This window comes from Leuresthes tenuis, unplaced genomic scaffold, assembly GCF_036924035.1.
Source record: "Leuresthes tenuis unplaced genomic scaffold, fLeuTen1.0.hap1 SCAF_2, whole genome shotgun sequence".
Classification (NCBI taxonomy): domain Eukaryota; kingdom Metazoa; phylum Chordata; class Actinopteri; order Atheriniformes; family Atherinopsidae; genus Leuresthes; species Leuresthes tenuis.
Genome location: NW_027325356.1, coordinates 3,622,941 through 3,636,626, shown reverse-complemented (window position 1 = coordinate 3,636,626; position 13,686 = coordinate 3,622,941). Strand labels below are relative to the sequence as shown.

The 13,686-nt window shown below is 47.3% G+C and overlaps 1 protein-coding gene across 11 annotated transcripts in view; it reads right to left on the bottom strand.

Moving 5' to 3' along the window:
- The window catches only part of herc1 (HECT and RLD domain containing E3 ubiquitin protein ligase family member 1), a 68,686-nt gene that overhangs the window by 37,610 nt on the left and 17,390 nt on the right, over positions 1 to 13,686 (bottom strand). For 6 of the 11 annotated variants that reach the window (XM_072379890.1, XM_072379884.1, XM_072379893.1 and 3 more), the window contains 19 exons: positions 12,689 to 12,821; positions 12,413 to 12,604; positions 10,279 to 10,503; positions 9,961 to 10,149; positions 9,764 to 9,878; positions 9,548 to 9,668; positions 8,376 to 8,547; positions 6,562 to 6,904; positions 5,277 to 5,397; positions 5,144 to 5,195; positions 4,214 to 4,485; positions 3,553 to 3,768; positions 3,364 to 3,484; positions 2,975 to 3,212; positions 2,715 to 2,887; positions 1,600 to 1,755; positions 1,420 to 1,526; positions 1,240 to 1,350; positions 993 to 1,166 (listed from right to left, as the gene is read on the bottom strand). In XM_072379890.1, coding sequence (XP_072235991.1) covers positions 993 to 1,166; positions 1,240 to 1,350; positions 1,420 to 1,526; positions 1,600 to 1,755; positions 2,715 to 2,887; positions 2,975 to 3,212; positions 3,364 to 3,484; positions 3,553 to 3,768; positions 4,214 to 4,485; positions 5,144 to 5,195; positions 5,277 to 5,397; positions 6,562 to 6,904; positions 8,376 to 8,547; positions 9,548 to 9,668; positions 9,764 to 9,878; positions 9,961 to 10,149; positions 10,279 to 10,503; positions 12,413 to 12,604; positions 12,689 to 12,821 — 3,231 coding nt within the window. The remainder of the gene's footprint in view (positions 1 to 992; positions 1,167 to 1,239; positions 1,351 to 1,419; positions 1,527 to 1,599; positions 1,756 to 2,714; positions 2,888 to 2,974; positions 3,213 to 3,363; positions 3,485 to 3,552; positions 3,769 to 4,213; positions 4,486 to 5,143; positions 5,196 to 5,276; positions 5,398 to 6,561; positions 6,905 to 8,375; positions 8,548 to 9,547; positions 9,669 to 9,763; positions 9,879 to 9,960; positions 10,150 to 10,278; positions 10,504 to 12,412; positions 12,605 to 12,688; positions 12,822 to 13,686) is intronic. The other 5 variants (XM_072379888.1, XM_072379894.1, XM_072379887.1 and 2 more) reach the window with 4 other exon arrangements.

Here is a 13,686-nt window from a genome sequence, read left to right as displayed (position 1 = left end):
GCACATTCCAGCTATGACTTTTGGTGTTGATATCTTTTATACTTTTTAAACTATTTGAACTTTTATTCAAATTTTCCCGTCATTCAAATGAATGGGAATTTCTTTCAACTCTTCCAAAACTTCCTCTTCTTTCCAACCTAAGTAGTTCAGCATACATTCAGCTAGAGACACCATTCAAACTTTAAAATGTTCACAAGACATTCAGCTATTACCAAATGATTCAGCTTTTTAAAATATTAAGCCAATTTTGAAATATGACAGTTTAAAAAACATGAAAATTTTTGCTCCTTCTTGATTTTTATGAATGAGAAGATTAGAGTGGCACACTGATCATTTTAACTTTTTCTGATATTCAAACAAATTCCTCTAACTTTCATGCTGTTTAACTCAGACAAACAAATTATACCTTAAAATGTAGGTACACTTGTCCTCTTTCAGCTGATGTAACTACTAAAGAGCTCACATTTACAGAATTTCAGCTATGAGCCTTGAAGCGAGAGAAACCTTTCAATTTCTCTCACTAACTCCAAAGGAAATTTGGTCTGACGCCAGACAGGTTGAACTGTGTTCAACTCGCTGACGTTTAAATGTTTTTCACTCCATTGAAATAAAAACTACATTGCCGCGTTCCTCCAAGCCTTCTGCTTCTTACGGTCTTCAAATTATTTTCCTCGCTCTTCCAGTTTTCTCACAGGAGGTCATAGTATCCAAAAAAGCAATTTCTGCAGGTTATACAGGGAGAGAGCTGTTAAGCAGCAGTTGATTACAAACATTCCTGTCACTGATGACATCACTGATGACATCACTCTTCCACTCCCTGCTGTCTATCACACTGAAGCCATTTTAACTATTATTCACTTGATTTCTGATAAATTTTCACTAGATTCAGCTTTTTGAGCATGTTCAACTCATCCCATTCAACTTAAAAAGCATTCTCACAGCTGTTTCGCAGGAACAGCTTTTTTTCTAGTTGTACAATAAGAGTTCTGCACCTTCCACTGGTAGCACCCAGAGGAGATGCCCGTGGAGGCCAGGCCGTAGCCTTTCCCCCCGCTGCCATGCGTCAGCCCCTGACCGTTCTCCACCACGCAGCACTGCGCCTTCTCGGGGTCAAAGGAGACCTCCTGAATGGGAAGGTTCTCATCCTCCTCCTCTGCCTCTCCCTGCTGATCAAATTAAACGGTCAGAATCACAAAGAACCACTGAAAACCATCCCCACGTCTGTGGCAGGGCGCCCACCTGGAGTTTGAGTTCCTGGACTTTTTCCTTAATCTGGACCGTGTGTTTGGCCTGAGCGACGGGAGCTTCCCACATGCAGTCGGACAGCAGAGAGAACAGCCGCTCCACAACCTAGAAGACATCACACTTCAACTCCCTGCCCAACAACAGGCTCATTGCTGAGGACAAACAACGCCACACCTGTGTCATCTGGTCGTCCTCCATGTTGGCCTCGCAGGCGGGCAGCACGGCCTCCAACACATGAAGAGCGAGAAGTCGGGTTCTCAGGTTTCCCACCAGAGGGACGCCTGTGATGAGCAGGAGTTAGAGTGGCAGCAGTGTTTTCGGCTGATAAGCATCTGTGGCGTTCACTGGTCTTACCTGAGCAGCACTTCTGAGCGGCGATGTTGAGCAGCACTTCGGTCCATTTCGGGGACGCCATTTTGGACTGGATGGCCTTGGACGACACCACCCTCCTGAGGAAGACCAAGAAGTCTCCGAGGTGCAGCTCTGCCGTGTGCTGCTTCCGGATCAAAGCTGAGGAACAAAAAATGGTCGCCACACACGCGATTAAAGGACTGCTGAAGGAGCACAAAGCTTCACCTGAGGCTCCCAAACCAGACGCCCTCCTCTCCCCGACTCCACCTGCAGATCCTGTCCATGAAAACAGGAGATGAGGTGAGGGGAAGCCATAAACCAGCTCCACTTGGAGCCAAGAATGTGGACGCAGCTCTTACTGTGCAACACAGGGACCGAATAGTCCAAAAAGCAACTCCTGCAGGCTTAATGACCCGGTCTTGGATAAGTGGAAGAAAATGGACAGATGGAGGTCCAGAGAAATGAATTCCTGTGTCTTCACTTGACCAACTTCATTTCATTTAGAAAATAGAAACAAATGTAGAATCTGATGCAGCAACACATCAAATGAAAGTTGTTCTGGAGTCGAATAAAGACAAAAGTTTATTTAATCTACAGTAACAGCTTCTGGAAGATTCTCCAACCAGCAGATTACCTGCTGACAGGTGAGGGTGTCAGGATTGGATATAAAAGCAGCTTCCACCAAAGGTTCAGGCTCTCCAACAAGGATGGGTCGTGGCTCACCTCTTTGTGCCAAACTCCATCAGAGAATCATCAATAAGTTCAGGAAATATTCCTCAGAGTCAGACTGTAAAGAACTTTGGTCTTTCAGCAGCTACAGAGCAGAATATTGTGAACAGATTCAGGGAGTCTGGGGAAGTCAAAGTAAAGAACTTTGGTCTCCATGAAGAAGAGAAGCAGACAACAAGAAGCAGGGACTGCTGAGCAGCTGAAATCTGGGATTCAGCAGGAATGGAAACAGATTCCTGTGAGAAACTCAGTTCCCAAAAAGCATTAAAAAGAGTCATTAAAGGAAGCTGAAGGAACACGATGTGGAACATGATATAACTGATATAAACTCTGCTTTTCAGCACTTTCTATGAAGAAAAACATGAGAGAAATTGTAGAAAACCTCTCACCTCTGAAGTCTTTCTTTTCAGGGTCTGAAGTGTCCTCATTTTTGGTGTCTTCCTCGTCTTTTCCCGCCGACAGAAGGCTGACGCCGGCCTGAGACAGAAGGTTCTTCAGCTGACTGCAGAGCAGGTCCAGCAGGGACTGGACCACCTTGGGACTCAGTTTGTCTGCATATGTCCTAAAAGGAGACAAAGTGCTGGTTTAGTCCTTTTCTTGTGTTGGTTCAGGCTTTCGGAGTTTTGGTTTCACCCCCTGAGCGTCTCACCCCGTGCTGATGGCCAGTATCTGCAGCAGGCGGGTGGAGGCCACCTTCAGGGCGGTGCTGAGCTGGGACACTCCAGGCTTCTGCAGGAGCTGCAGGGGCTGCCCCAGCATCGTCTCTGTGCCGCAGAGCTGAGACAACACGTTGAGAAGGCCACTGGAGATGGCCAGAGAAACGTCCACAGGCTGGTAACGAACGCTCAGAGCGAACACCGTCACCAGCAGGAGGCGCTGCTGAGCCTCTGCAGTGGAAAAGCAAAAGAAGACAGACGTCTCAGTCACCTGTGAGCGTTAGTGAGGTCATGCACGTGAGAACAGATCCACCAAATAAAGCTCTGATTGAACAACCGGAATAATTGGTGCATATCTAAGACTCCACAGCTGTTTTATTACCTATGTGGTGCTTGTTTGCCTGCAGGGCTTTCTCCAGAGTGACAGACAGCTGCTGATAGATCTTATGGACAGCCGTCTGGATCTCCATCTGGAGGCTCCTCTTTGCTGCTTTAATTCCATCCTGCAACAACAGTTAGAGTCACCACAGACATGGTTTTACAGTGAACCATCAGCTGAGCAGCCTCGTACCTGGTAGTGATGCAGCTGCACGCTCTCCCTCTTCAGCCCTCCGGTGCCGACGGTGCCGAGGCCGAAACAGCCTGCCAGGAACTGCAGCCTGACGGAGGTGAGCAGGGACGAGGACTGGAAGCTGCTGCTGGACCGATCGGCGTTCCCCGGCTGGCTGCCTTTCTCCTCCATGCCCGAAATCAACACCACGATCTGGTGGAGCGCCTCCAACCTCAGCTGGAGACACAACAGAGCACCGTGGTAAAAAAGCAAGCTGCTGCTGTTATATTCAAAAATAACACCTTAAAGTAACAGCTGCACCAGTCACTGCTGCTTGAAGAAGATCAGTCTGTTACAGACTTTAACTTTAACTGTAAAAGATGTATTGTGACCAACAGCCCGGTTCGGACACATCTGAACCAAGCCTTAAAACCCAAAAACAAACAGCTCTGAAAGCTTATCGCTGGGGCTGAATGACTCGGTTACAAACTTGCTTCCATGCATCGTTTAATTCCCACAAAGATGTTCTTTTCAGTGGTCATGAGGAACAATCCGACTGCCACCAACAGACCAGGATTCATCTCAAAGATAAGCGCCACTGCTTTGAAAACAATCAGCAGGTTCATCTTTCAGGGAGTGCTGTTCTGAGAGGGTTGGGAGTGTGGAGCAGACAGAACCTCACCTCTGCCCTGCTCTGCTGCTGCTCCATAGCCAGGATGGTGGCCTGTGGGCTGGTGGACATGTTCTCCTCTGGCTCCTTGAAGGCCGGAGCCAGGCCCACGTCGCCGCTGATGAAGCTGACCATGTTGTCGATGAGGGCGTGGATTCCCAGCGAGCGGCTCAGGTCCAGGTCGGACTCTTCGTAAGAGTGCGCCGAGCTGTAGCTCCGCTGTCGGCTCAGTTTGGCCCGGAACCAGGACTCAGCCAGCGAGTCGGGTGAGCTGTGAAGTAGCCCTGAAAGGGAGGAGGAGGGGGAAGAGAAGAGCCTTTCAGATGCATAAACCATGGCTGGACCGTGTTGCTTTTCAGAGCATCATCACTGTAAAAGATCATGTGCATGCGGCACAAGCCTTCATCAGCCGTCATGAGTTGGTCTGTGATGGACGCACTGAGTGTCCAGCACCCGATGCTTCAGCTGAGAAGTGGAATGGGAACCAGCGCGCATGTGTCCACAGCACTTAGGTTGTAATGGTTTCTTTAGGGGTGTGACTTCTACGCTCCAGCGTGACATTCTTCACCGGGAATGAGCCGCCACGGTGCGACATAACCATTCCAGCCTGAAGAATGAGCCAAATGAGCCGGATGTTCCTGCTTTCTTTTTGCCGTTTTCACCACATTAAAAGTGAAACATGGGAGGTTTAAGCTAAGGAGCCTTGTCATGGGAGATGAGAATGTGGGCGGAGCATTTACGGTCACGCAGGTATGAAAGGAGGAAACATGCCATCGTTTACTTGCTTGGAGCTCCTCTTGTGTTTGGGGCTCAACTGCCCCAAAAGAAGCAAATAAACTATCGACAGAAGAATCAAAAACAGAGAGAAGAGTAACACGTGAACGATGACAACGAACAACCCCATCAGCTTCTTCACTCCTCTGCTGCTGTAGGACTCGTTACCTCGTTTTTTATGAGAGAAGGCCAGGTCCAGGTCAACGTTCCTCCGCCCGCTCTGAAAGAGAAAGCCACCGTGAAGCTGCTTTTCAGCTCAGACACCTCAGCTCAGACGCAGTGACAGGAGAGTCTGCTTTACCAGGCTGTAGCCCTCTTCGTCCGACTCCGGCTGGGAGAGGTCAGACTCGCTCCTGGACTTCATCAGCCTGTAGCTCGGGCTGCTCTGCACCGAGCGGCTCTCTGCACTCAGACTCTCGCTCCTACAGCACAAACACACGTTTGCATCACCTTTAGCAGCGAAACAAAGCAACACAGAAAATGACTTTTTACTCTCAAATGTTGAAGCCGTGGTAAAACGTAACCGTGTAATCCGGAGGGCCTTTATCTTTAGCCTGTGTTAGAGCGCTTTGTTTGGGTCTAAAGCTCCCTGCTGCCCCTGCTGGACGGTTTTCATATTGTTTAGGATGCTGTTTGTTTAGGTGACTAACTGTTTGTGTGCTGCTGTTTGGATAAAAGGCCAAACCAGCTCCATATAACAGAGCTGCTTTCAGCTTCCTGCTTTTCCCTGACTTTTGGTACTACAGTGAGGAATATTTACAACAGGGGGGTCTCTAGGACTGCCTTGGGTTGCAAAATTCCAAGAATTTTCATGGGAAGTAACAGGAAATTAACTGGAAATGTTCAAAATTGAAAGTTGGGAACTTAAATGCAGTTATTGTGCCAAAATCTTGGCTAAAATATTCAGATCTGATCCAAATACAATCGAGTATCTGAGCTATTCAGACACATAGCACACTACTTACTGCAGGGCTGTATAGATGCTCTATGCATTCCTCCATCACGTGCACAGATGATTTCTATAATTCTACACAACTAAAGCTTCTCTTTTGAGCCCACAGCACAGATGCAGACTATCAAAGCCTCATATTTGTAATCAAGGTCAATTTTGGTGATGTTATGAGGTGGATATATTTGATATTTGGTGTTAAAGTTTAACAAGCAACCATTAAATCAACATGTGCTCAGACAGCAGCTCGCTAAGTGGTAAACCAGATATGATAAATGCAAGCTAACTCATTAAAGAGGCGATCTTAATGTGATGCTATTTCAAAGAGACAACATTTTCCTCAGGACTCAAACATGCAACAAGCAGCATTTCCACAGGATTTAATCTGTTGGATCAGTTCTGCTGAGATCTAACAGCAGAGATCGTGTTTCTCCAGTTTTAGCTTCTCTTCACTGGCTCCCTGTTAGATTCAGAATAGAATTTAAGATTCTTCTCACATATGAAGCTCTTAATGACCGAGCTCCATCACAGCTTAAAGATCTCATCGTTGGATATTTTCCCAACTTTGCTCTCAGTCTCAGTTTCGAAAAAGAGAAAATCCATCAGTCACTAAGGGAGGAAATCTCTCTGCTCTGACCTGGTCATGAAGCTCAGACAGTCCTGCGTTCCCGTTGCTGACTGGGTCTGGCCCTCCTCCTGGTTCTGCTTGGTCAGCTCGCCCAGAACGGGGCTGACGCCGAGCACCAGCAGGGCGCAGCGGTGGATCACAGAGTTGCAGGCTGCCGTGTACAGGTCCTGGCCCTCCGTGAGGCCTGTGCTGCCCCTCCTCCCCTCCTGAGACAGAATGGCGTCCTCTTCTGCGCCGCCGCCTCCTCCGCTCCTGGAGACCGATCCAGAACCCAGTCCTGTGCTGCTGCTGGCTCGCTCCCTGTCCCGACTGCGAGCCACTTCCCGCGCTGAGAGGAAACATTGAAATATTTCTGCATTGTGCGCCAAGCACACACACAAACAAACACACATAAGATGCCGGGTTAGAGGAGAAGCAGCAGCCAGGCAGCAAACCCAAGAGTTCAGAGACAAAGCTTAAAGCAAAGGTAAAAAACTTCACATCTCACCACTAACTTCTACATCTGTGAACGGGACAAAGTCACCAGAACTCCCCCCTCTTTTAAAAAATGTTCTAAAACTTGGTTTCGATCTCTTGACTCGAGCATCTTTCCAGGAGATATAAATCTGTTGAGTGTTTCTCAACTTTCTCAACCTCATGACCTACTGCCATCCATCCATCCATCATCTGCCGCTTCTCCGGGGGTCGGGGGGGCAGCAGCTTGAGCAGAGAAACCCAGGCCTCCCTGTCCCCGGCCACTTCCTCCAGCTCTTCCGGGGGGACCCCGAGGCGTTCCCAGGCCAGCCGAGAGACATAGTCTCTCCAAGTGTCCTGGGTCTTCCCCGGGTCTCCTCCCAGTGGGACGGGCCCAGAACACCTCCCCAGGGAGGCCTCCAGGGGGCATCCTAACCAGATGCCACCTCATCTGACTCCTCTCGATGTGGAGGAGCAGCGGTTCTACTCCGAGCCCCTCCTGGATGACTGAGCTTCTCACCCTGTCTCTAAGGGAGGCCCAGACACCCTGTGGAGGAAACCCATTTCGGCCGCTTGTATTCGTGATCTCATTCTTTCGGTCTCTACCCACAGCTCGGGACCATCGGTGAGGATGGGAACGTAGACTGACCAGTAAATAGAGAGCTTCACCTTCTGGCTCAGCTCCTTCTTCACAGCGACGGGTCGGTGCAGAGCAACACTGCAGAGCTGCACCGATCCGCCGTCAATCTCCCGCTCCATTCGTCCCTCACTGTGAACAAGACCCCGAGATACTTGAACTCCTCCACTTGGGGAAGGATCTCATCCCCAACCCGGAGAGAGCGTTCCACCCTTTTCCGGCTGAGAACCCACCGCCCTGCATGTTTTCAATGTTTCCCTCCTCCACCACACCTGATTCAAATGAATGGCTCCTTATCAGGCCTCTGCAGAGCCTGATGACGAGCTGATCATCGAAAACATGCAGTGGGTCATGAGGCTGAACATTATGAACATAAAGCTGCAACCAGATGATCAACATCGTTGCGTTTGGGGGTAAAATATTAACTGGGACAGAATCAGACCCACATTAGGTGAACTGATGCCTATTATTGGAAATGTCTGACATTAATTAAACGATGCCAACAGGAACAAATCATTTGTTCAGATCCGTCTGATAAACCTTCCTTTCATAAAACCAACAGGTGACTATGCCAAGCATTTTCTTTCATTGATTTATCACTTAAGTCAAATCAGAGCTGTAAACAAAGCAAGCAGGATTAAAAAAGGCTTTTACATTTATTTAGTTCTACTCAAAGTAGCAACAGATTTCAGACATAAGCATGGGGGGTACAACTGCCAGCAGATGTACTTACTTCCAGCAGTCATTACTTCATGCTCCCGGTCTTCCTCTTCATCGTCTTGCTCCTGATGGCCCTCTTCTCGCTCGCGGTCGGCTCTCTCTTCGAGCTCGGCCTCTTCATCGATGGTGCGTGTGAACGAGTGCTCCTGAGGGTCCATGTCCAGGGAGTCCTGATTGTCTGAAATCTGACCCGCAGAAACCAAATGTCACATTTGTTTCTCAGAAACTGATGCAAAAGGCAGCAGATACAGAGAGAAAAGCACGGGGCCCAACACAGAACCTGGAGGAACACCACAGGTGTGTGGAGGCTTTTAAAAGGAGTAACGACCCAGGAGGACTGAGATAAGTAGGACTGAAACCGCTCGACTGTGTCAAATGCAGGTGTTAAATCCAAAAGTACCAGGATGGAAGAGTCTCCTGAATCTACAGTTAAAATCAATAAAAACTCTTAGAAGAGCAGCTGTCTGGGCGGAGGTGTAGCAGTATGCCACAAAGATAAATGATAAATCCCCCTCAGGAATGTCAAAAATGGAGGAAAAGCAGAGACTTGGGAATTCTAACTTTGTTCATTAGAGTCCAAAGAACAGGTGATCACAATAAACAGGAACGAGAGAGAAAGAGATCTTAATCTGAAGGGTTTATTTCCTGCTTTCCTGGAGGTTTAAACGTGTTTTATCTAAATTCCACAAGCTTGTTAACATCTCAACAAGAAGAAACAATCCCGTAACCATCAAAGTTCTCCCACTTTCACATTTTAATCTGTCGTTTCTGTATTTTCCTGCTTCTCAAAGCAACTTGCAGTGGGACAAATCATATCTTAGTTTTGATATGGTCACCTTTGGGAAAAAAAAACTATAATGTATTATATAAAATATTTAGAATAACTACTTTGCCCCCCATTATGCCATGTTTCTCGAAAGTTGTTTCTTGAAATTCCATGCCATGTAATTTGGAAAAATGCATTTAAATGTCTCACTTTTTTTGGAAAAAGTAATGTTTTGACAGGTGTAAAGTAGCTAAATGAAGTTTTAATGGTCCCAGATGTTATAGTTACTAGATTAACTGTCAAACATTCTCCACAGAAGAAACTTCCTCCTCAGTCTGCCTCTTAGTCCAATAAGAGGCAGGAAAATAACTTGTGGAAATAACTTAAACGCACATGTGAAGGCAGCTTTGCTAACTCACCCTCCTCTCACGTGAGGAAGACCTCGTCTGGATGAAATCCATATTCTTACAGGCCAGCAGGCGGTTCCGGACTTTATAAACGCTGCGATAGACTTCTGCCAGCGACTTAGAAGGCTGGTACCTGATGGGGAAATGAAAACATCCACGTGAGGTTTAATTCAGGATGAAACAGACATCATTCAGATCAAGTGAAATGTTTCTATGCTGTTGCTTCACCTTCCCTCCCCACAGGCCTGGCCCAGCAGTCCTGTGTGCTTCAGTAAGGCTGCCAACACAAACCTGGACACGGTGTCTAACAGCGACTCATTACTGAGAGACGCATTGTCCCAGTCTGCAAAAGAAGCACAGCGAGGTCAGTGCACGGCGCCATTCAGGGCTAATAACAGCACACAGGCAAAGACTGTCATACGCACGGTCTAAAGGCAGACCTTTGCTCATGGCATAGTCCTGCATGTTGATCCAGAGGCTGTTGGCAGGTTCTTTAGAGGAACCCAGAGCCAAATCCACCAAGACGCTCATATCAGGACGCAGAGTGCTGTCGAAGGGCTTCTGCTCTTCATTACCGGACAGCGCTGCCTCCAGTAACGAGCTGATGCAGGTGTCTGGGGGACACAGGTGAGCATACGTTCATCAGTTCAACAACCAAAAGGAATAAAACGGTCATGAGATTCTGGAAAAGGTCAATCATCAGCTCGTATCAGCAGCCGTACAGGGAGGCGTGCACGCCGTACCTAACTGTGGGATATCCATCTCCAGGCCGTTGCTGAAGAGCGGCGTTTTCAGCCAGTAAGCCGTATCCTGTTCCTCCAGCGAGGTGGAAGCTCCCTGCAGCATCCCACCAAGGCAGCGGCCCACCAGCAGGGCAACGGTCCTCTCCAGGTCCACGAGCCACACCCAGGAGAGCGCCGGCTGCGGCAGGGACATCCCTGAGGCCGGCTCGGCGAAGTCTGACGTCCCTGGACGGGTAGAAAAGGTCGGTTGAAGACAGTTTTGCATCTGATTCACTCTCAGGGTTAAACTCTGGGTTCGTTGCTCTGATTTAACACACCAGCCAATCAAATCACCCGACTAATCAGCTCTTTGTACAGCTGAAACGTCAGAAAAGCTGAGTAATCAGAGTCCTAAATAACATTTGACTCCTACCTGGTGAGGACTCACAAACCCAAACATGTTGGAGGCAAATGTTGACATAAAAGTGGCCAAATTTTAATGTTAAAAAACACATTATTCCTCCATCTGTTTGAAATACTTTGTTTTAGTTCCTGTCACTTTAAGGCCCGCCTCCTGCCCTGATAGACCAGCTGATTGGTCGACCGTATAAACCAGATGCTTCTTCTTTGTCTATATTTGACTTTTTAGGCTAAAATTTCCAAATTTTAAGATAATTTTTGACATTATAACAAAGATCTAGGTGTTTAATTGTTCGTGTTTTATATTCTGATCATGCGTGCCACCATGGTGCCGCTCACACAAATCCCCCACAGCCAAACCAAAACAAAAGCTGTAAAACAGTGAGCAACACAGAAAAACAACAAACTGGTTCTACATCTTCCAGTTTGTTCCCCTTAAAAGGTTTTTGTCATTTTTATGATTAAGAGACAAAAATAACTTAAAGAAATCACTGTAAACATTTCATCTATGATGGCATCGGCTCTGCCTCGATCATTTTTGAATCCATGGGATTCCCGATTAAACCATGAATGTGTTTGATTCACCCTCTCACACAGAGGGTAACTCCCTCTGGTGTGGACTTTGTAACTCTGCAGACCCTTAAAGGGGAACTCTGGTATTTTTAAACCTGGACCTTATTTCTGGCATGAAATACGTTCATCTGCTCACTGAGAACAGTTTGGTGAAAGTCGGCGTCCTTCAGAAGATATTTAGATAACTGGAGATCCATATAACGGAGTGAACGGGGCTTAGAGGATGCAGCCTCTAAATAAGGCATTATCTGTCTTTATTTCACCAATACTTTAAGAAGAATGAATGAATGAACGTGTGCTATAGCTCTGTTAGCTCATAGCTGCTGTTATGTGGCTACTTGCAGCTATAGGAGAGCTAACGGAGGGATTTCTACACAGGCACTCTACTGGGACCACTTCATCCACACGCCCCCCTGCAGCACAGTTTATTCACTCGTCTCAAACCTCTCACTCGCACTCAAGCACACATTCTTGCTTCCTTCTGGTGTTTCGTAAGATGAATGATGAGGAAAAATAGAAATATTCCAAACAACATATTAAAAAAAACCTTGGGACACTTTTCAAAGCCGCCTGGGTTGTGTTTTCTGATCTCAACCTGAAGCTTTTACGGTAAATAAGACGGTTCTGATGCACAGCTCAAAGAGACGACTGGAAGAGGCGGAGGTGACGCTGTAGGTGTCCATGCTGCTGCAAGTGAGTATCTGCTTAGATTTTAGTGTCGATTAGTATCTGGGTATCGATTTCTTTTCTCCGGTAAGAACGTCCATCTTAGTCAAAGCTGTCGTTCACGTTGTCAAAATCTGATAAATATCCTGCCATGTTGCACAAAACTATCAGCAGCAAACTCTGTGTGAAGTTAGCCGACTGTCACAGAGCACGGAGTGAATAAACTGTGCTGCAGGGGGGCGTGTGGATGACCTTTTTACAGTGCTGAATATGTTGGCCAAGCAGAGTTTACATTTAAACGCCATCTTTGAACTTGTGACAGAATATTGTGATAAGAAGAGTGGAATCTGTGAAGAATGGTGCAAACGCAGACTAGACAAAGACAACAATCAACTAAAACAGCAACAGGACTGTGCTGCAACTCTCTCATACGGAAAAGGAAAGCTGTGCAGAAGACGTTTTGATCATCGGACAAACGCAGTCGCCCGTATCTCACCGTGCAGAGGCCACTGCAGCTCCTGGTCCTCCAGGGGGGAGGCGGCAGGCAGCAGCCTGTTCAGGCGGTCCAGAGGTGGCAGCAGGTCCAGCAGGTGGCTCAGCAGAGGCCTCGCCACGGACACCGGAAGCAGCAGCAGCGCGTTGATGATCTGACACAGCATGCTGCCAGCTGCCGACACGTAGATCACATCTGGAGCAGACACGGTAAAATCACAGTAAAGGAAATGCTTAGAGTTTTGGAATTAAAGCTTCTGTTAAAAAACAACCTCCTCACCTTGCAGCTTCTCTCGAATGCTTCCATTCCAGGAGCTCTCCTTTATCAAGGCAGCCGAGCGGGAGAAGATATCCGTGGCGTGAGGCAGCAGGAGCTGCAGGTGTTTGTGAAGCAGAGCCACGCTGCTCGAGTTCTGGAACAAACACACATCATCGTGTTATTCCTGCACCTGGGCAAACTTACGATGTCATTTACACCTCACTGATCAACAGTCTGGGTTTCCACCACAGACACCAGGAACTGAAGAGTTCCAGGGGAGAAATATCAGCCCCGAAAAGGCCCCGGTAGGAATGAAACTACCCTAAATGTTGATGGTTTCAAAGCAGCGATGTTCTTAGTCACAAATGAAAACACTCACAACACCACAGAAGTGTGTAACCTGGACTCATTTTAAGTCAACACAGATGAAGCGAACTTCCTGGGTTTGACTCCATGGAGCACTGATACCTCAGAGGAGGTAAGTTACCTAATCTAACCAGAAATCTAATCAGTGCAAATGTAACCGATCCAGGGCAGAAATTATCTTTTATCCCTGCTGTTTATGCACCATCCTGGGGTCCATCCTGGGGTCCATCCTGGGGTCCATCCTGGGACCAATACCGTTTTATAGCAATGAGGTGATCTTATATTACTAATTTTCATCTGTTTTTGTTCTATCCCTCTACAAACGTCCCCTCTCAGGGACTGATTACCGTATTTTTCGGGTTATAAAGCGCATTAAATGAAACAAAACTTTATTCAGCTCACTTGTTGTACTGTGTGACTGATATCGCTGAGTTTGAAACCTGCTTCATAAGCATGTCTCTGAACAGGAGCCATTTTTGGGGCAGCGGGTACAGAAAATGAATGAATGAATGCACACACCTTAGTGTTGGAGCACAGATCGTATTACTCCACGAGACTCATAACTACGGTGGCCCGTAATGCTCAATCCATCAAGCAGTGCAGCTTCGTAGCTTAACAAGGCCGTGATAAAACATTTTGACAGATTTTTGAGC